General features: G+C 49.9%; 1 protein-coding gene across 1 annotated transcript in view; it reads left to right on the top strand.

Annotated features, from left to right (window-relative positions):
* SORL1 (sortilin related receptor 1) overlaps positions 1-21,145 on the top strand; it is a 139,803-nt gene that overhangs the window by 108,242 nt on the left and 10,416 nt on the right. The window contains exons 31-45 of the mRNA XM_066365308.1: positions 18-173; positions 1,177-1,326; positions 3,834-3,965; positions 4,910-5,036; positions 5,184-5,353; positions 6,442-6,554; positions 6,795-6,899; positions 7,696-7,768; positions 10,571-10,653; positions 12,209-12,305; positions 14,399-14,583; positions 15,765-15,884; positions 17,081-17,245; positions 18,348-18,522; positions 19,698-19,804. Of these exons, the coding sequence (XP_066221405.1) occupies positions 18-173; positions 1,177-1,326; positions 3,834-3,965; positions 4,910-5,036; positions 5,184-5,353; positions 6,442-6,554; positions 6,795-6,899; positions 7,696-7,768; positions 10,571-10,653; positions 12,209-12,305; positions 14,399-14,583; positions 15,765-15,884; positions 17,081-17,245; positions 18,348-18,522; positions 19,698-19,804 (1,958 nt within the window). The remainder of the gene's footprint in view (positions 1-17; positions 174-1,176; positions 1,327-3,833; positions 3,966-4,909; positions 5,037-5,183; positions 5,354-6,441; positions 6,555-6,794; positions 6,900-7,695; positions 7,769-10,570; positions 10,654-12,208; positions 12,306-14,398; positions 14,584-15,764; positions 15,885-17,080; positions 17,246-18,347; positions 18,523-19,697; positions 19,805-21,145) is intronic.

Here is a 21,145-nt window from a genome sequence, read left to right as displayed (position 1 = left end):
CTTGCTCTTCTCCTCAGACTCACATATTCTTCCCTCGCCCACTCTGGGGCCCTCCACGTGCCCCCCTAATTACTACCGCTGCAGCAGCGGGGCCTGCGTGATGGACGTCTGGGTGTGCGACGGGTACCGGGATTGTGCCGATGGCTCGGACGAGGAAGCCTGCCCCTCGCCCGGTGAGTGCTGGCCCCCTGCCCTCTGCCGTGGCTCCTGCTTTGTGGAGAGGACCTTCCACGGGTCCACCGCAGACACAGCGTGGCTGGGCTGTTGCCCCGCTCTCCGGGACTCTGAGCTCAGGGGCCAGGCTGCTTCTCACCTGCGGAGCAAGGAGACTCATGGGAACTCGGAACTGGGGTGTCTCGTCTGTAAATGCCCTCTGATCTTCCTGCAAGAAGAGAGCAGCCACCGTGATGTCCACCCTGGCTGCGGTTGGGCCGCCTTTGCTTTCTTCAACACAGGAAATTACAATGGGCATTGTGTGTGTGTGTGTGTGTGTGTATTGAACTGCAGGGGAGAGAGCAAAGTTTTCCTGCTTGCTTTCTTGTCGGCCTTCTTACTAAAAGATGGGTAAGCACTGCCATCTAGTGGCTGCACACAGAGAGGCAGCCGAATGTTTCGGCAGTGACTATGCTGCCAGAGGCTGTGGTGAACTCTGAGACCCCCCCTCTAGCTAAGGACTCTGGGTTCTCTTCTAAACAGGACTCTCTTTCAGACTCAGCTGTGAGAAAAGAATTGACAGTTGTCTCCTGGGGCTAATGTGGAGGGTGGGGAGTCTAGCTGCTTGTCACGCATCTTAACTTTGTCCCTGTTCTTCCCCAGGAGAGATACCATATTCAAGCTCTTTGGGGATTCTGTGATGTTGATCTTGCTGGCTCTTAGCTTCCTCCCCTGATGGCTCAGTATAGGGTGCATCCATCTGTGGTCTCTAGTCACCTATCACTGTCGGTCTGCTTTCCAGCTTTGAAATTTTATTGCTCTGATCTCTTTCAGGATCCTCGGAAAGAGCAAAGTTAGGTGCCTGTGTCTAGTCAGTGTCTTATCCGGAGCTCACGTTGTCTCCGATCCTCATAGCAATTAATTTCTGTGCAGTCTCCTCGTACATTGAGTTGGTGACTGCTGCTGGCCAGCTCCCTCAGTACTAAAATGTGAATTTTTTTATTTTTAAATCTCTTTTCCTAGCAAACGTTACCACTGCCTCCACTCCGACCCAGCCTGGACAATGCAACCGATTTGAGTTCGAGTGCCACCAGCCAAAGAAGTGCATCCCCAACTGGAAGCGCTGTGACGGCCACCAGGATTGCCGGGACAGCCAGGACGAGGCCAACTGTCGTGAGTAGCGGAGAGGACGTCGCTCCCCGGGCAGGTTTCCTCAGAGCTCCATGTCCCGTGACTTGTGCCTCCTTTGTCCTCATAACCTTGTGATCTGGGGGGTGTTACCCCCATTGTAGAGAGAGGAAAATTAAGCTTCAAAGAGGAGAACACCAGCAGTAAGAGATTGGGTTATTTATGTAGGGGTTTTTTTTGTTTGTTTGTTTTGTACAAAGTTGTGATTTTTTTTCATCACGCCGTGTTGGAAGTTCTCGTGGGGTAGAATACTCCAAAGTAACAGAGAAATGAACTAAGGATTAGTGTAAAATTTTACACTTACATTAAAAGAATGAACAAATTGTACCACTGGGACATTGAAATATCAGGTCAGACTGACCCCACAATTTACCGAAATAATAGCAGGAATGTCAGAGCCGAGGAGGTAACCACACGACAAGGTGAAAATGGAGAATTGTTAACCAAAAAGACCTGAAGTAGGACCTTCCTCCTGAGTGAGATTAATTCATTAATTGGTATTCTTCAAGTTTTTAAAATCTGCCTTATTCTTAAGGATGTTGCTTAGTTAAGGATCTTAAAATCAAGATGTGTTCTATGGACAGTTTTCTGTAAATCAGTTGATCTGATAACCCTATCAACAAAAAAAAATGAGGTCAGTGTGGCATATTCCTAGAGAAGCTGGCCCCTGAAAACCACCACGTTCTGTTCTAAGTGCCCATTAATTATATGTTGGATAATGAGTTTAAGAATTTCCAGAGACTAATGACGACCTATTTCCAATTTCTAAAACCTTTAAAACATTGAGGCGTGTTTTATGAACCTCAAAAATCTTCCAGCTTCGCTACTCAGCTGCTTGATTCTACTTTAGGACGTTCTTACCATATGAAATAATTCTGTGATGGAGATCCTGGAATTTCCCAAAACAGTCCACTTTCTGAGCAGAGTTCCTCCCCAACTATCCTATAAAAATGACACCGTCCCCATCTTTCCCTTGCTGTTTACTCTTGATGTTTCTTTGTAGTTCTTATCACTGTCCAAAATAGCATGTTTGTTTACTTGTTTGCTATCTCTCGATAGAAAGCAAGCACTATGAGGGTGGGTCCTTGGTTTCACACATCACCATGTTCTTAGCATCATAAACAGTACCTGATTCATAGGGAGACCTCCATGAATGTTTATTGGATGGATGGATGGAGAGATGGATGTTCCAGAGATTAAAACATGGACATCTTTGGCTTGGAAGAGCAAGAGTAGTTTTAGACCCTCCTCACTGGTGGGTGGGGTTCTGATGCGGCCTCTCCCGTCCAGAGTTGGGCAGGCATGTGTGACACGCCATCGTGAAGGCCTGAATACCTGCACCTGGGCCTGGTCCAGACTCCGCTAAGGCAGTAGGTTTGGCTTATCTATCCTTTCTCTCCCCTTTTTATAATCACCTGCAAGTATATGGTCATGGCTTGCTTTTTAGAGCCTTATGCAGTTTAACTCTACTTTCAGAACTGGAGAGAACATCCAAGGATGATTCATAGTCGTGGAGTTGCGTAACTTTTCATTCACCAATGCTCTGTATTTGTGACATTTCATTTTCTGGTAAAATACTTTGAAACCTATATAATTTATTGTATATATACTTAAATACCACATAACGGGACATGCCTCTCAATATTGATTGACCTTGCTACTGTTAGTGTTACTCCAGCTGGGAAGCGGAGCGTTATTCTGGACTGCAGACTAATAGAGGGGCAGAAGAATTAGCGGCAGCACAGAGTGACAGTTACAATTTGCTGATGCCCACTCTCAGCCAGGCACCATTCCAGGTGCTAGGATCTTGTTGGATTCTTTTTTAAATTTTTAAATTTTTATTTATTTATTTATTTTTACAGAGGCAGAGATAAACAGGGACAGACAGACAGGAATGGAGAGAGATGAGAAGCATCAATCATTAGTTTTTCGTTGCGACTTCTTAGTTGTTCATTGATTGCTTTCTCATATGTGCCTTGACCACGGGCCTTCAGCAGACCGAGTAACCCCTTGCTCAAGCCAGCGACCTTGGGTCCAAGCTGGTGAGCTTTGCTCAAACCAGATGAGCCAGCGCTCAAGCTGGCGACCTCGGGGTCTCGAACCTGGGTCCTTTTGCGTCCCAGTCCGACGCTCTATCCACTGCGCCACCACTTGGTCAGGCTCTTGTTGGATTCTTATAAACACAAGAGTGACAGAAGCCTCTCTGCAGTTTTATAAACAGGAACTGAACTTGGTGCTGTTAGGCAGTTTGTTCCAACTCGCGCAGAGCCAGGGTTTAGACTCGATAGTTCGATGCCAAACCTCTCGGGTCGTGAAGGCAGATTCTCGTTGCTAATGTCAGATACGAGGGTATTCCGGCACCTGCGTGGGGTTGCCTCTCTTTTGTCCAGAGGCCCGTTTTGAAGCAGCAGCTGATTGACATGTGGAGTGCAAACTACTCTTCCTAAACAGATGAACGTTGAGTGCAGCAGGGCCCCTCCCCTCTGTTGCAGCCACACACAGCACCTTGACCTGTACAAGCAGGGAGTTCAGGTGCGAGGACAGCGAGACCTGCATCCTGCTGTCCGAGCGCTGTGACGGCTTCCTGGACTGCTCGGACGAGAGTGACGAGAGGGCGTGCAGCGGTGAGTCCCCGCCCCGGTGTGCCCCGGGGCCCACGCTTGATCCTCCTGGGTGGCTTTCCGGAGAGAGCCCTTTTGAACTTTCCAGAGGGAGCCAGTCTGACAAGGGAACAGATTTTTGCCCCATTTGGGGGCACCAAGGGAAGTGAAGCTTGTCGTGCCTCTGGCTAATGTCAGCCCCGCCAGGAAAACGCTAGCCTGGGATCCATTTCCCGGGGACTTCCCACCTCCTGTCGCCACACCGCTGCTCTCACAGAGGGGGTGGACGCGGTCCTTCTGTCCGGAAGGAATTCAGTAACTTCCATAGTTCCTTCTGGGTCCTATAATGGATTACCACAGACTGGGTGACTTATGAACAACAGAAAGCTTTTTCTCCCAGTTCTGGAAGCTGGAATTCCAAGGTCAAGTCACCAGCAGACTTGGGTCTGGTGAGGACCTGTTTCCTGGTTCAGAGCAGGCTGTCTTCTCCCTGTGTTCTCCTGGGGCGGACGGGATGAGGAAGCCCCCCTCGAGGGTCTCTTACAAAGATACTAAATCTCATTTGTGAGGGTTCCACTTCACAACATAATCACCTCCCAAAGGCCCCCTGATCCTGTCATAGTGGGGGTCGGTTTCAGCATGAATTCTGAGAGATACAAACATTTGGTCTATAGCAGCAAGAGGTTCTGCTGTGACATTGGCCTCTATTGAGAAACACCTTTAAAAATGAGTACAGACAGTGAGGTGAAATGCAAGGAAATTCATCATTTCTGGAAATTTCAGAGACCCTGGGGAAGGTTGTATAGGGAGGCTCTGACTCTCTTTTCTTGGGTGGCTTCTCAGGTGAGGTTGGGGCCTGACGATGTAGATCATCGTGGGGCTGTCTGAAGTCAAGGCACCCTGTGGGTCTTCTGAAGGCGCAGAATTTGTAAGCCCTCTGCCTCCTCGTTTCCCCTGCTTCTCCCTAGATGAAATAACAGTATACAAAGTACAGAATCTTCAGTGGACAGCTGACTTCTCTGGGGACGTGACTTTGACCTGGATGCGACCCAAGAAAATGCCCTCTGCTTCTTGCGTCTATAATGTCTACTACAGGTGGGTCCTGTCTGTGCTGTGTCCTCACGGCCCCGGGTGCTCTGTAAACTCTCGCGGTGTGGGTGGAATGTCCCTTTATTGACTGAGCCAGACACCTCAGCCACCCTGAGCTTCCCTGCGACCATATCTCCGTCTTCTCTCGGCCAGGGTGGTCGGAGAGAGCGTTTGGAAGACCCTGGAGACCCACAGCAACAAAACAAACATGGTATTAAAAGTCCTGAAGCCGGATACCACGTACCTGGTGAAGGTCCAGGTCCAGTGTCTGAGTAAGGTGCACAGTACCAACGACTTTGTGACCCTGAGGACGCCAGAGGGACGTACGTGTTATGGTTTAATTTGGGGGTTCAATCCGAGACCTTATGTGAGATTTCCCGAGAGTTTCCCAAAGACGCTCTAGAGTGTGGGAACGCAATCACACATACCTCGCCTGTGCAGAGATATCGTGGGACAGTCACTCTTAGGAGGTCACATAATGTTCTTGTCACTTAGAAAGGCGATCTCAGGTTCTTCCCAGCAGTGCTTACCTAGGCTCTCCTCAGCATCTCTTACCTAGGCTCTGTCTCCACCTTCTCTCTCTAGGTGTTTCCCAGTACTTGGCACTTAAGAGCTCGTCATCATTAAAATATGAGGCATGTCAGAAGTATTGTGGCTAAATTTTAAAGATATTTACCAATATCATGTGTCCTAAGGGAGTCCCTTGTTCCCACTGTTTTGTGAGTTCTTCATTTGCAACTGCCAAGAACCTAGCATTGTGACTTTATTAAGTGAACGTTTGTGAAGTAGAGCTCTGGAATGTTAAGTAGTTTAGAGAAATCCACAGGGAAAGTTGCAATGGAGAAGTCTATTACTCCCAGGTCCGGGAAGAGGTACACGTATGCTCCGGGGTGGGGTGGAGGGTGGGGGTCACTCGGGGTGGTCAAAGCCGGGTGCGGGCAGGGAGAGCAGGAAGGGTTCTCAGGTGGAGTGCTTTGAGGTTCGGCCTAAGGCTAAATCAGTTTGACCCAAACCAAAAAGAAGGGGTTTTGGTAAGCTTTGCTGGGGTCTTACCTAAGAGGTTTATAATAGGAAGTACCCGGGAGACAGAGGACACTGTTTGTCACAAGGGCTATTGGAGGCCCAGGGCCACTGAAGGCTCTGCAAGCCCAGTGATTCCATCCTGCAGCCCTTGTGGGTCACAGACCTGTGGAAGACTCGATCAAAGCACCGTGGTCTGATGCGTGCCTTGCTTTCCAGAGGAGGGGAAAGGTTTCTTGTCCATGTTATGGACCAAGCTAACGGCGTCTGCTAGGGGCGAGGTCACAGTGCCGGCTTCAGACTCGGTCTTGTCCTCGTTTTAAGCTCAGGGGAATTTCTCGAGTTCACCAGCATGCAGATGAGTGTTAACCCCAGTGGACTCTTTTTTCAGTGCCAGATGCCCCGCGGAATCTCCAGCTGTCACTCCACAGGGAAGCGGAGGGTGTGATTGTAGGCCACTGGACTCCTCCCATCCACACCCATGGCCTCATTCGCGAATACATTGTGAGTGTCTTCCAGGAGCTGACCGTGGGCTTGGGGTGCGTAGCCGATTGCTGGGTCTGTCAGAGCAGAATTGTCCCGTGCGACTAGGGTTTGACTTGATGTAACCTTGTAAATAACAATCCATCTCGTAGAACATTTTGCCCCCCACCTTCCGCTCTCTCCTCTGCTCTCCTTGTAAGGTGTTGGATGCCCCAGACCTTTGCTTACCTTTTACTAAAATGTTTTTTCTTCTCACCTTAGGTGGAATACAGCAGGAGTGGTTCCCGGATGTGGGCCTCCCAGAGGGCTGCCAGTAACTTTACAGAAATAAAGAACTTGCTGGTCAATGCTCAGTACACAGTCAGAGTGAGTCGCGGCCCCGACTCCGGCACCGGCTCAGTCCCGGGACGTGGGAGATGGGTGCTGTTCCCGGGAACTCCCGCTCACCTCTATGAGACGCTTATTAGCAGTGTGCAGAATACCCAGCCCCTCACCCCAGAAGTGGGAGGGGTTCTTCCTTCTTTCAGTCCCTTAAACCAATGTCACAGAAAACTTGAAGTCAGACTTCCCTCAGGTGACCAAACTGTTTTGGTAACGCTGCTTTGCCTGCCTCTTGCCCAGATGGTCTGCTAACTTTTTAACTCCTGTACTTTTGCTCCGGCCTCTTGGGTCCTTGTCTGCAGCTGCAGGTGATACAGAGACATAAGTGGCATTTCTGAACCAATATTGTCAGGTTCTTGTAAAATACATATGAAATCTCTTTAGCAGAAAAGAGGTAGATTTTGTGCTAGACGTGTGTTGCAACCACTCAGTGCATCCGTGGACTCCCTTACACTGACAAGGTCCTTACTACCCTTTTCCATGTATGTGTGTTCACTTCTGTGTGCATACATGGACACACACACACTCACGCACCCAGCACCCTGTACACACTTCACAATCTCAGCGCTGGTCCCGTTCCCTTCACCCCGGGTTCTTTCTCGTTGCCTCTCCCTCGCCCCCTCTTATTTCAGTTGCTAGGGCCCCCGAACGTCCTGGATTCCTCTGTGTGTACTGTTTACACCCTCATGGCCTCAGTCTCCCTCCTTGAGCTGGACTTGGCATTCCTGCTGTGTGGTCTGTTGCCTTTGTTTCATGCTGATTCCCACTCTGGTTTGCAAAGGTGGCTGCGGTGACCAGTCGTGGAATAGGAAACTGGAGCGACTCCAAAGCCATCACCACCGTCAAGGGCAGAGGTAAGCGATGCCGGCGTCTACAGATTGGAGACGAGAGCAGCCCGGTGGCAGTAACTCCAGGTGACGGGGAAACGGAGAAGCGAGGATGAGAAAACGTCCTGCAGCCTCGTCCCCCGCCGTGCTGCCGGCACAGTCTCTCTGGGTGGTTGGGTGGCTGTAGAATGGATTCCTCCTCCGAGAACTGAGCACTTCTCATCCTGCAAACACACAGAGGGTGTTCAGAGGCCTCCAGGTCTGGCCCTGTGCACAGTATCCAGAACAGGAGGCCCCTTTCCTCCCATGACAGGTGACGACGGTTTTGTACGGCTGCATTTATGGTGTTTGCAATAAAGCGCCATGCGGAGGCATCCTGTGTCTCCCAGAGGCACCAGCGCACCATGCCGGTGCTGGGTTCTGGCACGGGGGCTGATGTTAGTGACGGCTGTTGGCTGCCACAGACCAGGCCCTCTGCAGTGCCTCCTGCTTTGCACCCCTCAGCTCATCCGATTGAACCCTCAGCACAACTATAAGAACAGATAAGGAGCTGCACAGAGGTTGTGTCACTTATTACATGGTAACAGAGCCAGACAGGAACCTGATCTGCCTCCCGCCACCTGCCCCAGGCCTGTTGTGCTTGACCACCATGAGTCCTGCTGCCCAGGCTGAGACGTGTGTCTGTGGCCGTGGGGCCCAGCCTGCTGGGTGGCTGGCTCATCACCTGGCATAGATGCCTCAGTAGGGCAGAGACCTGGTGTGGGTCGTGAAGAGTCACCATCTGGTCACCTTTAAAATTGGGGTTGGTTGTGACCAGGGCAGGCGGCAGCCAAATTCAGTGAAGCCACCCAGTCTTTGAAGCACAGTACTTGTGGGAATTATAAAAAGGGTGCTGAACTCATACCCCTCTAGAGTTCTTATTGTGATATCATTCCTTATACAAAATCAAGACCAAGATATAGCAAGTAGATATACTGAAAAGAGGGGACTTTGGAAGGTCAACAAAACCATAAACCTTGAACTTCCCTAGGCACAAGTCACACCTGCCTTGGAAAACCTCCATGGTGATTGCTTCTGTTAAAATTCTTCCATATGGCGCCTGACTAGGCAGTGGAGCAGTGGATAGAGTGTCAGACTGGGATGCGGACGACCCAGGTTCGAGACCCCGAGATCACCAGCTTGAGCACGGGCTCATCTGGTTTGAGCAAAGCTCACCAGCTTGGACCCAAGGTCGCTGGCTTGAGCAAGGGGTTACTCGGTCTGCTGAAGGCTCACGGTCAAGGCACATATGAGAAAGCAATCAATGAACAACTAAGCTGTCGCAACGAAAAACTAATGATTGATGCTTCTCAACTCTCCGTTCCTGTCTGTCTGTCCCTGTCTATCCCTCTCTCTGTCTCTGTAAAAAAAAAAAACCCAAAAATACTTCCATATGGCATGTGCTTTATGAGGGTAGACACATGAGGCAGCTATGGGCTGAGTCGAAAGGGATTTATTATGAAATATCTGTGACCCTGTATCATAATAATGTTAAGAGAAAAATAGCAATGGCAGCAACCGGAAGCCCCAGATGAACTTGTGGACACAGCAGGCTAATAACAACAATGAGGAAAGGCATCGTGTAGCCTTTTCCTGTTGTGGCCCCGGCGCCATCTGAGTTGTTTTATATGAAGTGATCTCTGAATGCATGTCAGTTCCACAAGTAGTCTTGTGCTCAGTCTGTAGCTGAGGCAACGTGTTTAGAGAGGGTGATGGCCCATCCTCAGTAGCATGATTATAATCCAGGTTTAGCGTCAGAGCTGTACCGGCACCATTTTGCTCTGAGTGGGGCTCCTGAAACTTCTCGTGTTCTTCATCCTACTGGTTACTGTGTTTTCCTCGAGCCCAGTTTTACTAACTGGTTGATTATCTGGAGAAACTCCTCCAGGTCATGACCTCTCTCTGCCACCAAATCTTACCCACTCCTCCGCGTTCCTCTTGCCTGCCCAAGAGGCATATATGCTGAGAGTCTAATCTATGAGGGGTCATTCCAGTGTTTTCCCCTGGTAACACTGGTCCCGTCGAGCCCTTTCAGACGTTGGATAGCAGGGCACCATCGGCTTTCTCGCGGGCAGACCTTCCAAATGACAAGCACGATGCTTGTCCTTGAACTTTTCTCTCTGTCGCTCTCTCCTTCCCCCTCAGCTCTCAGCTCTGGTCTCTTCCAGAATGCCAGTGGCTTTCCCAGGTGGGACTTTATTGGAAAGGGAGAGAAAGGGGACATCAGTGCGTGCTGGCTCTTTACAGACAGCACCTCAGTGAGTCTCCCCGGCTCTCCGCAGTGCTTTGCGTCGTTAGGCTCAATGAGGATGAGGACACGCTCCCCAGGTTACTCAGTTGTCTGAACGGGAATTTGAACTCCAGCTGGGCCAGACTCTGGAGACTCTGTTCTTACCACGTGCCACGTGCACCGTTACAATTTATGGCGTAGTCTGTATCCCGCTGTCATCCTCCCAAAGGCACTTGGGGCCACTCACTGTGATCTCTGCACCGGGCCGAAACCAGGTTGTGTGGGTTCGTTTACATAATGGAACTTTACTGCCCGACTCACTTGCCAGGACAGCCGGCTGAGCCAAAATAGCTTCGTGTTCACCAGGGCAACTGTGGACACAACCTTGGCTTCGGGAGCGCAGGGGTACAAGGGACAGACGCGTTAAAAACAGCCAAAGAAATGTCCTTTCTTCTCCAACTGAAGGATTGCTCTGTCTGTTGCGTTGTGACACTGGTAGGCCCGGCCTTCCTCACTTTTCATCACGTGGCTTCTCTTCTTGCATTCTTTTTCATTTGCAGAGATCCCACCGCCCGATATCCACATTGACAGCTACGGGGAGAATTCTCTCAGCTTCACCCTGACCATGGAGAGTGACATCAAGGTACCGTTGAAATTTCACACGGGGGAGTCGGGTGGGGCTTGACGTCGTCTGGGAACCGACACAGCGGAGTCCGGTGAGATTAAGAGAAACAAATGACTTGATCCGGCGACGCTCCAGGGCCACGACAGGGTTGGTTCCTTTCCCCACGAAGAGCAACTGGAGGCTCACGTATAATTATTCTGCCTCCGCCGGGTGCCTTTTCTTTAACCATATAATTAAATGGTTCACAGTCACAGTGCAAATAAGGAGTTGGTGTTAACAGAATATGCATGCCCTGTAATTTTCAGCTTTATTGGATTTCCTGGTGCTAAGCGCTAATGTGGAGGCTCCGACAGTGGAAGAGGCTTAAGAGAGACTCAGATACTTAGAAACATAGACACTCAACCCACCCCATAGCTCCCTCCTCCACCATCACTGTCCCTTCCGTGCGTCGACGGTCGTGTTCTTTCTCGTTCGTTTGTCCTCGCGTCCCTCCCTGTCTGTGAAGTTTTGGAGGGACAAAACCTTTAGAGTCCTGGTGCTATTCACTGAACTACAAGATGGTGTCCTGCCTTTGGTTTCAGAGGTAGTTGGTGCAAGAAATGGCCTCGTTGCCTGACCAGCGGTGGCACAGTGGGTAAAAGCATTGACCTGGAATGCTGAGAAACCCTGGGCTTGCCTGGTCAAGGCACATATGGGAGTTGATACTTCCTGCTCCTCCCCCTTCTCTCTCTCTCTCTCTCTCTCTCTCTCTCTCTCTCTCTCTCTCTCTGTCTCCTGTTTCTAAAAAATGAATAAATTAAAAAAATCTAAAAAGAAATGGCCTCGTGGGGAGCACGTCTACCTAGTCTTTGGTCTTGAAAACATTTTTATTGTATTTGTTGTCCCGTGTTTAAGACCCTTAGATCACATTCTCCTGTGACCTCAGGACTTGGAAAAGGCACTCTTTACTGATGCATGGGTAGATTTGCTTCTGTTAGGCCATGAGATCTAACCAAGCCTCCTTTGTCCTGACCGCTTGGCCTGCACTACTAAGATTTCTCCTTAAATACTGTTACCTAATTGGCCCTGGCCGGTTGGCTCAGCAGTAGAGCGTCTGCCTGGCTTGCGGGGGACCCAGGTTCGATTCCCGGCCAGGGCACACAGGAGAAGCGCCCATTTGCTTCTCCACCCCCCCCTTCCTCTCTGTTTCTCTCTTCCCCTCCTGCAGCCAAGGCTCCATTGTCCTGACCACTTGGCCTGCACTAAGATTTCTCCTTAAATACTGTTACCTAATTATTTTTTCAATTTTTCCTCTTTTTGCATGGATTAGTTGGTTCTTGTCCTTTTATTCCATAGTAATTTTTTGTGTCATTGAGTGTATATTTTATATTATAAATGGCCTCACGTTTGTTTTTAGAAGTAGGTGGCGTAGAACTAAATATTCAAATAGTACGAATGAAACTGGTCTGAAGATCAGAAGAAACCACCTGCCCATCGTGAGACACGCGTTGAGAAACCACAGCACAGGGAGCCTTCTGAGTTTGGGGCGCTCCAGGACTGTTCTGTTTGTGACGTATCTCTTGGTTCTTGGCAGGTGAATGGCTATGTGGTGAACCTCTTTTGGGCATTTGACGCCCACAAACAAGAGACGAGAACCTTGAACTTCCGAGGGAGCATATTGTCACACAAAGGTAACGCCGTGGAAGTAGTCTGCGAATGTGCAGGAAGGACTGCGATTAGACCAAGGCCCTCCTGGCCATAGGGCGGGTGGTGGGTGCCAGGAAAGTGGGTATGTGTGGAGGTCTCCTGGCTGCCACTCTGGGTGGGCAGAGTGAGGGTACTGTAACTGACTCCTGACTCCAGGCAAGGGGTCCACCTATAGTTCCTCAAGCCCCTTTTTAACCTGATGGCTCTTAAAGGAAGGTGGAGCATTAAAAGGGAGAGAAAACTGGAAAAAAGCCTGATGAACCCTCCACAGAGGATGCTTGAATTCCGAGAGAAAGAGATTCCAGGTTGAGTTAGCTGTCTCTCTGTCTCTCTGGTTTGGTTTGCTCCTCCTTTGCTAACACGAGGCAGCCCAGGGCCTGGTACGTAACTGGTGTAAGAATCCGTCGAACGAAGACACAAACGCACTGAGCTCAGGAAGGAAGGAAGTTGTCTAACTTCCTCTGACACCTGTGTGGACACTTGAGTCTCAGTCAAAATTCTCATACCTGAAAGTGAGCTCCAGGAAGAATTTTAGTTTATTTCCGATAAAACCTTCCGTGGCCAAGGCTGCCTGTGAGTGTTGGGAAGGGCATAGCAGCGTCTTCCAGCCCCCTTCTGGCCTGTTTGCAAAGTCCTTTTGCTCACATTTTATTCCTAACAGCTGATCTGTTACTATCTTTCTGAGTGTGTGGAAAACGAAGGTTGAGGAGGTTGTGCGACCGTAAAAAGACCATTGAGCCCCCGGCGGCAGGCAGGCACTGACCTCAGCCCTCGGCCTCTATGTTTCCCACATCCCCAGTCATAACTGCGGGATGCACCACTCTACTGACGAGAAAACAAGGTTCAGGGTGAAGGAGTCTCCCTGGAAGGTGGTGGAGCCAGGATTTGAACCCATATCTAATTGCAGAGCCTGTGGTCCCCTTGCCTCAGGTACACAGCAGGAGACATTGGCAGGGTCAAGGATGAAAGGCCCACTGTTGCCTGAAATCCATGAAGGGCCCGCTCTGTGCCCGGCATCATGCCAGGTGCTCCACAAGCATTTTCTTTTAATCCCCTCAAATAGCCAGCTGCAAAGAAGTGCTGTTTTCTCTATCTTACTGACCCAAAAATGCTGTTGCAGCTACAACGTGTAGCGTCAGGCCTTGACCCCAGTCCTCTGGTTCCCGAGGCTGTCCTCTTAGCTGGACAGCCTTGTTTACTGCTCTTTTACTTTTTAATAACATCTCCACCTAATTAGAAAGGGGACACATGCTTATTGTAGAAAATTTGAAAAACAAAAAAATACATAATAAAAAATTTAAAACGGCCCTGGCCAGATAGCTCGGTTGGTTAGAGCGTCATCCCGAAGAGCAGAGGTTGCCAGTTCAATTCCCGGTCTGGGCACATACAGGAACAGATCAATGTTTCTCTCTCTCTCTCTCTCTCTCTCTCTCTCTCTCTCTCTCCCTTCCTCTGTCTCTAAAATCAATAAAATAAACATTAAACAAATTTTTAAAATGTCCTATAATTTCACTTCCCAGGCAAACCACTTTTGAATTTCAGGTATCTCCTAAATTAATCCTGTTTTTTTTCTTCATTTTTGTATATCTTTTTTAGCAAGTCAGAATAATACCTAGATAGATAGATAGATAGATAGATAGATAGATAGATAGATAGATTTTATATCCTGCCTTTTTCATGTCACATAAGATTGTGAGAATTTGTTAGTGTCATCCCATAGCCTTGGAAATGACTTGCAGTGGCTCTGTAACAGTTCATGGGATGTACGTGAACCTCATGGAATTCATTGAAGTACTGCTCATCACTGGGCAATCCGGTGGTGCCATTTTTTTCCACTGTTATACACACTGTGATAGACATTTTGATTGTCCCAGGATTTTGGTCCCTCTCGCAGTAGTCATTAATAAAGAACTCTGAACGATTTTGTGAAATAATGAAAATGCTACAACCTGTGGGCCTCACTTAAATTAAGAGATTACATTTTTTAAAAAAAGGATGTGCGTATCAGGACACGGATTCTTGGCTGCACCCCCAGCTCCCTCCTGGCATCTATATCTCCTTGTTCCTGTTTTCACAGTTGGCAACCTGACAGCTCAAACCTCTTACGAGATTTCCGCCTGGGCCAAGACTGAATTAGGAGATAGTCCTCTGGCATTTGAGCATGTCATGACCAAAGGAGTGCGCCCACCGCCTCCGAGCCTCAAAGCCAAGGCCGTTAATCAGACTGCGGTGGAATGCACCTGGACTGGCCCCAGGAATGTGGTAAGTCAGCCAAGATGACAGCTGCCCCCTGAGTGTGGACTCTCCCCTGGTTCTAGCTCACTGGACAGCCCCGGGCTTTCATCTCTATTGCTGTTTCATCCTTTCTCAGTCCAAACACAAGCTACCCTCTTGGTCAGTTCTGAGTTACCTTGTAGAGGTGTCTGATCTGACATTCCCGCTCCAGCGTCCCTGCACGTCCACTCAGCTAGCTCCCCACGTCCGACGTCCAGTCAGCTAGCTCCGCACGCCCGACGTCCACTCAGCTGGCTCCCCACGCCCGACGTCCACTCAGCTGGTTCCCCACGCCCGACGTCCACTCAGCTGGCTCCCCACGCCCGACGTCCACTCAGCTGGCTCCCCACGCCCGACGTCCACTCAGCTAGCTCCCCACGCCCGACGTCCACTCAGCTAGCTCCCCACGCCCGACGTCCACTCAGCTAGCTCCAGACGCCCGACGTCCACTCAGCTAGCTCCCCACGCCCGACGTCCACTCAGCTAGCTCCAGACGTCCGACGTCCACTCAGCTAGCTCCCCACGTCCGACGTCCACTCAGCTAGCTCCCCACGCCCGACGTCCACTCAGCTAGCTCCAGACGTCCGACGTCCACTCAGCTAGCTCCCCACGTCCGACGTCCACTCAGCTAGCTCCCCACGCCCGACGTCCACTCAGCTAGCTCCCCACGTCCGACGTCCACTCAGCTAGCTCCCCACGCCCGACGTCCACTCAGCTAGCTCCCCACGTCCGACGTCCACTCAGCTAGCTCCCCACATCCGATGTCCACTCAGCTCCCCAAATCTGCGCTTCACACTGTAGAGCGTTACTTCCTTGTGGGAACCCTCCTCTATTCCGTGGCTTATTGTGAAGTCTTCTAGGGTAGCATCTAACTGTACTATGTTTGCAACTTGTTACTCATAATTGTATCTGTTTTTCTTCTCTGCCCTCTCTGCTCAAACACTAGCTCTGTAAGGACAGAGACCACACCAGGTTTACCTCTGTCTGTGCAAATATAGCACCTGGTCCAAGCCACCATCTCCTTAAGTGCTGATGAAATAGATATTGGATAAAGACTTCTCTTGGAGCTCTTTTGACGTGGCTCCCAGGGACCTGAATTAGGGACTTCAAGAGAAGGAGGTCCCTGGCCCCTGAGCTGATATCCTTTCTTTGTTCTCCCCTTTTACCAGGTTTATGGTATCTTCTATGCTACGTCCTTTCTTGACCTTTATCGAAACCCGAAGAGTTTGACAACTTCACTCCACAACCAAACAGTCACTGTCAGTAAGGATGAGCAGTATTTGTTTCTGGTAAGTGTCTCATACCAGAAACTACTGGGGAGCTTCTCTTTCTTAAGGGAGGTATTCATTGCTGGGCTCGCCGTGCAGACCCAGAACCTAGGGCTGGAGCTGTGGACTCCCGGACCTGTGTGTGTGTGTGACAGGAGGATATTTCCTGTGACACACAAGTGTCAAGTTCTTGTGTGATGGACACCACACCAGTAGTGGCTCCAGGGAGGACTGAGAACTTAGCCAGCGGGTCACAAGAATAGATCAAAGCTTCTGTCGAATTCTACTTTTAGGAATTTAGCTTTCACACTATACTTTTACACGTATAGTGAAATATATGGAAGAAGATGTTTGGTATTCTATTGCTGTGATAGCAAAAGTTTGACACAAATGTTTGCCAGGAGAGGACCGGTTAAAAATGGTATAGCGCCCTGGCTGGTTGGCTCAGTGGTAGAGCGTTGGCCTGGCGTGCAAGGGGTCCCGGGTTCGATTCCCGGCCAGGGCACATAGGAGAAGCGCCCATTTGCTTCTCCACCCCCCCTCCTTCCTCTCTGTCTCTCTCTTCCCCTCCCACAGCCGAGGCTCCATTGGAGCAAAGATGGCCTGGGCGCTGGGGATGGCTCCTTGGCCTCTGCCCCAAGCGCTAGAGTGGCTCTGGTCACGGCAGAGCGATGCCCGGGAGGGGCAGAGCATCGCCCCCTGGTGGGCGTGCCGGATGGATCCCAGTCGGGCGCATGCGGGAGTCTGTCTGACTGTCTCTCCCCGTTTCTAGCTTCGGAAAAAAAAAAATGGTATAGCTTACCCTTTCAACTGAATCCGGGACAACCATCTGTAAGAAACACAACAATGCTAAATGTGCTGATAGGGAAAAAAACTTTAAGCTGTATTATTAAGTGGAAGACATTAAGAACAAAGTATATGTAACTTTTTTTACATTTGTGTAAAAGTTTTTTAGGAAAAATAGGCTACACGGGTACACATGCAGATATAAGGATATAGCTACACACATACAGAATCCCTGCATTTATCTACACATTTCTGGGAGGAGGTGCAAAAGACTTACCAGGAAGATAAGTTAGACATCCAGAGTAGGTGGGAATTATTTTATATTATTATCTCTTTGTACAATTGAATTTGAATTGTATGTGTGTGTCACTGTTTCGTTGAAAACGGTGATTCAGTGACGACCATGGCAGTTCATGTGGCGCTCGTTGCAGGTCCGTGTGGTGGTGCCTTACCAAGGGCCGTCCTCGGACTACGTGGTGGTGAAGATGATCCCGGACAGCCGGCTCCCGCCCCGCCACCTGCATGCAGTCCACACCGGCAAAACCTCGGCTGTCATTAAGTGGGAATCCCCTTATGACTCTCCGGACCAGGACTTGGTGGGTGGGCCCATTGTCGTGGACCCTGGTTTATTCTTAGTATGGTTTGGGGTGGGGGGCGGGAGGACCCTAGTTTGGAGCAAGAACCATAGGCCTGGTGATTGGAGCTCAGCATTCGGTCCCCCTTTCCGTCTGGCCAGAGATTGGGGGTTTTGTGGGTGCCTCTTTTTACTAGTCCCTTCTCCATTACTCCTAGCTGCGAAACTGGTTTCTCCCTCCCTCTCTGCTGTCTCCCATTCCCTTCCCTGTCTTTCCAAAATGGATTGGCACACAGGCCTGCAGGCCACCTCCAGGCTGTTCCCTGTTTTTGAAAACAGTGTTCCCAGGACCAAGGTATTCCCGTTGTTCACACCTCATCTATGGGTGCTTTCCTGCTCCACATTGCAGAGCTGGGTCGTTGTGAAAGAGACTCCAGCCTTCAAAGCTTAACATATATGCTAAATGGAACCTAACGTGAAGTTTGCTCCTCACGATCTAAAGGAAGAGGCATTGGAATCTAGAAAAAACTCCCCCATTTTTTCTTGCCCCTGGCTGCTCTTACCTGCGTCCTTGCTGCCCAGCCCTGTCCCAGCCCATGGGGTTGTTAATGCTTGGTTGCCGAGACTCTTCTCGACTCTCAACTCCTCCCGCCTGGTTGAGTTTACTGTCCTTGCTCCCTGTTCCTTTGTTCCCCCTTTTCCCCACACATGTAAGAAGTCACCTGGGGGGGGAGTGAATAAAGCTTTTTGTCTTTTGATCACTTTCATTGATGATCTCCTCTGGCAAATCCCAAAACTACGACAGCGGTGGAGATACATACACAAGTTGAATAATGAATTTGAGTTTTTCTTGCCTGTTTCTCTCTACCCACTGTTCTATCTACCGATTGCCACGATCGATACGGCTTTCCCTAGAGTTGTGTTCTGCATTGAATTGACAATTCTGTACACAGTTCTGGGGATGAATACTTGTTGTGAGATTGGATCCAGCCACCCAAAGGCTTCCCAAGGAGCAGGGCTCAGATGTGGGAGGCTCACAACATTGTTGCCGTGGATACCTAATCCACCAGTGACCCAGCGGGAGGAAAGATGCCACATAACTGCGTCCCTTTCTCTCGTCTCAGTTATACGCCATTGGAGTCAAAGATCTAATAAGGAAGAGCGACAGGAGCTACAAAGTGAAATCCCGCAACAGTACTGTGGAGTACACCCTGAACAAGTTGGAACCGGGAGGGAAGTACCACGTCATTGTCCAACTGGGGAACATGAGCAAAGATTCCAGCATAAAAATTACCACAGGTAAGCAGAAGAGGGCTCAGCGGCCACCTGCACAGCGAGGCCCTGCGGTGCCACGAGGACAGCTCTAGACAGGGAGTTCCCCCAGGAACTGCACAGAAAGGACAGACGCTAGCCTGAGTGCCCACACTGGCGCAGAGCAGTGTGGTGGCCCTCGTCTGGCTGCAGTGGGAGCCGGGGCGGGGCGGGGGACAGACACTAGCCTGAGTGCCCGCACCAGTGCAGAGCAGTGTGGTGGCCCTCGTCTGGCTGCAGTGTGAGCCGGGGTGGGGCGGGGGACAGACACTAGCCTGAGTGCCCGCACCGGTGCAGAGCAGTGTGGTGGCCCTCGTCTGGCTGCAGTGTGAGCCGGGGTGGGGCGGGGGACAGACACTAGCCTGAGTGCCCGCACCGGCGCAGAGCAGTGTGGTGGCCCTCGTCTGGCTGCAGTGTGAGCCGGGGCGGGGGGGGGGGCTGTCATTTTTCTATTCTTTCTCTCTTAGTCTCGCCTATGCTAGCTGGTCTTGACATGTCTTGTGAAGAAGAGGAGAAATGCCCAAGAGAGCTAGGGAATAAAACTGAGTAGTTCCACTAAAGCCAAGTATTGCGTCTGGGGACCACTGCCACAGTAGTTGCTTGTGGCAATATAATATGTAGAAATGGAGAGAGACCGGTGACTGGGCAGCAGATTAAAGGGGGACTTGCTGCCAGCCCGGGGCTGGCTGTAGAGTCTGATTCAAGGTCAGAAAGCAGGTAATAACCTCAGTTATCCGGACAGTGGCAATGTCAGCACTGGGGCTGTCAGCGTGAGCAGTGGGCCTGGGCCTTGCTCTGTGGCCATTCCAGGGCTCTCTCTAGCCCCTCGCTGAGCTCTCAGGCCTCTCTGGCTCTGGGGACAGGACTAAGGAGCATGGAAGGCAGACTTGGTTTGGGCTGTTTTGGGTCTAAGAGGGCTACTGAATTAGATGCTGTCCAAATTTCTTGGCTGAAGGTATTGTAGCAACAACAAAAGAGATGCTAGTGTTAAAGAGGGTCTACCAGGTGCTAGGCTCCATACTAAGCAGTGCGTATGTGTTATTTCTTCTTAAATTAATCTAACCCTTCAGGATTAGCATTATTTAATCTCCCTTTGACAGACAAGAAAATGGCAATTCAAGTGTCTGGCCACTAACTGCATCCTGTCTCATCTTAATTTTCAGTTTCATTATCAGCACCCGATGCCTTAAAAATCATAACAGAAAACGACCACGTTCTTCTGTTCTGGAAAAGTCTAGCCTTGAAGGAAAAGTATTTCAAAGAAAGCAGGGTGAGTGTCTCCCTCCTTCTCCAAGACTTTGAAAACCTAATTGAAATGCTGTTTTAGAGATGAGCTCATTAGCAGTGGGCTAGCATAGCTAGAATAAAAGGGAAGAAAAGGCAAGGGAGTGAACTTGAGAATGAAAGGACCATTTTCTGCGGGACTGCTCATTCGTGAAATGCTGATCCTCACTGTTAAGGATGAGGATCTTTGCGCTAAGCACTCTTCGATCCTGAACTTGCCTCCCTGCCTGGAAGACAGGGCCATGGAGGGGGGGGGGGGCGCAGTGCCCTCCCTGTGCTTCCCAAACAGCCTTTCAGCACTGGGGAGGGAGCTGCACTCTCCACCTGGCGGCTCATCAGTTTCTCTTCTGAGGAGAAAGTCAAGGGAGCAGGAAATACTTGAGGATAAGTCTGTTAACCCTGTTAACCTGTGGAACACCCTTGTTTTGCGTTGTTAGTGGCCGGCCGTTTACTCTGTTCGCAACATGTGATGAGAGGAGAGCGGCACCTGGGAATAGATTGGCCACCCGGGGTAGACGGATTCTTGCCTGGAGCTGGGCAGGTCCCACCTTCAGCAAAGCGTGAGCTAAACAGACATGCTCAGTCACCTGTGGCTGGCGGCCTGGAGGCGTGGGGCTGGCAGAGAGTCCTAGGGTTCCAGGCAGGCACGGGGTAATGCGGGGAAGTGAAGCTAAATTAAAATCAGAATTCTCACAGCTTTCGCAAGCAGGCTGTACATGGCTAATATACTTAAATATAAAGAAAGCTTTCAAAGCAGTTCTAACAGGAAATATGTTCATGTTGAAAAAGATACAGGTTACAAAGTAAAATATCCAGCAGCAGTAAGGAAAAGGAAAAAAAAGGCTCAACCTCACTAGAGATCTAAACCAGTGGTTTTTAACCGCTGGTTCGCCAGAAATTTCGTGCTGGTCCGGTCCGGTCCGTGAAAGAATTTAAGCACCCTCATGCTGGATGAAGATGATAGATTCAGTGATTGGACCAATGGTTGAAAAGCACTGATCTAAACCACAAAGATGTGGCAATTTCACATTAAATTGACAGTTTGGGGGAAGGGTATTACCAGACTATGTAATAGTTGGTTGGGGAGATTAGTGCCCTGGGAATATGATTTGGTTCCATCTTCTGTAAGGCATTTCGGAAGTAAGTACTAAAACCATTCAAAGTGTTCCCACCCTTTGACCCAGCAGTTCTTTCCTTTCACTCTAAGGAAACAGTGTACGTAAAGAATTTATGTACAGGGCTGCTCAGGGCAAGAAGGAAGAAAGAACCGAAACGACAGAAGAGGACTGGTGAAATAAATTATGGGTGGTTGATGTTGGTGACATTT

This window comes from Saccopteryx leptura, chromosome 2, assembly GCF_036850995.1.
Source record: "Saccopteryx leptura isolate mSacLep1 chromosome 2, mSacLep1_pri_phased_curated, whole genome shotgun sequence".
NCBI lineage: Eukaryota > Metazoa > Chordata > Mammalia > Chiroptera > Emballonuridae > Saccopteryx > Saccopteryx leptura.
Note: the sequence above shows the minus strand (reverse complement) of the source record. Positions and strands in the feature narration are given on the sequence as shown.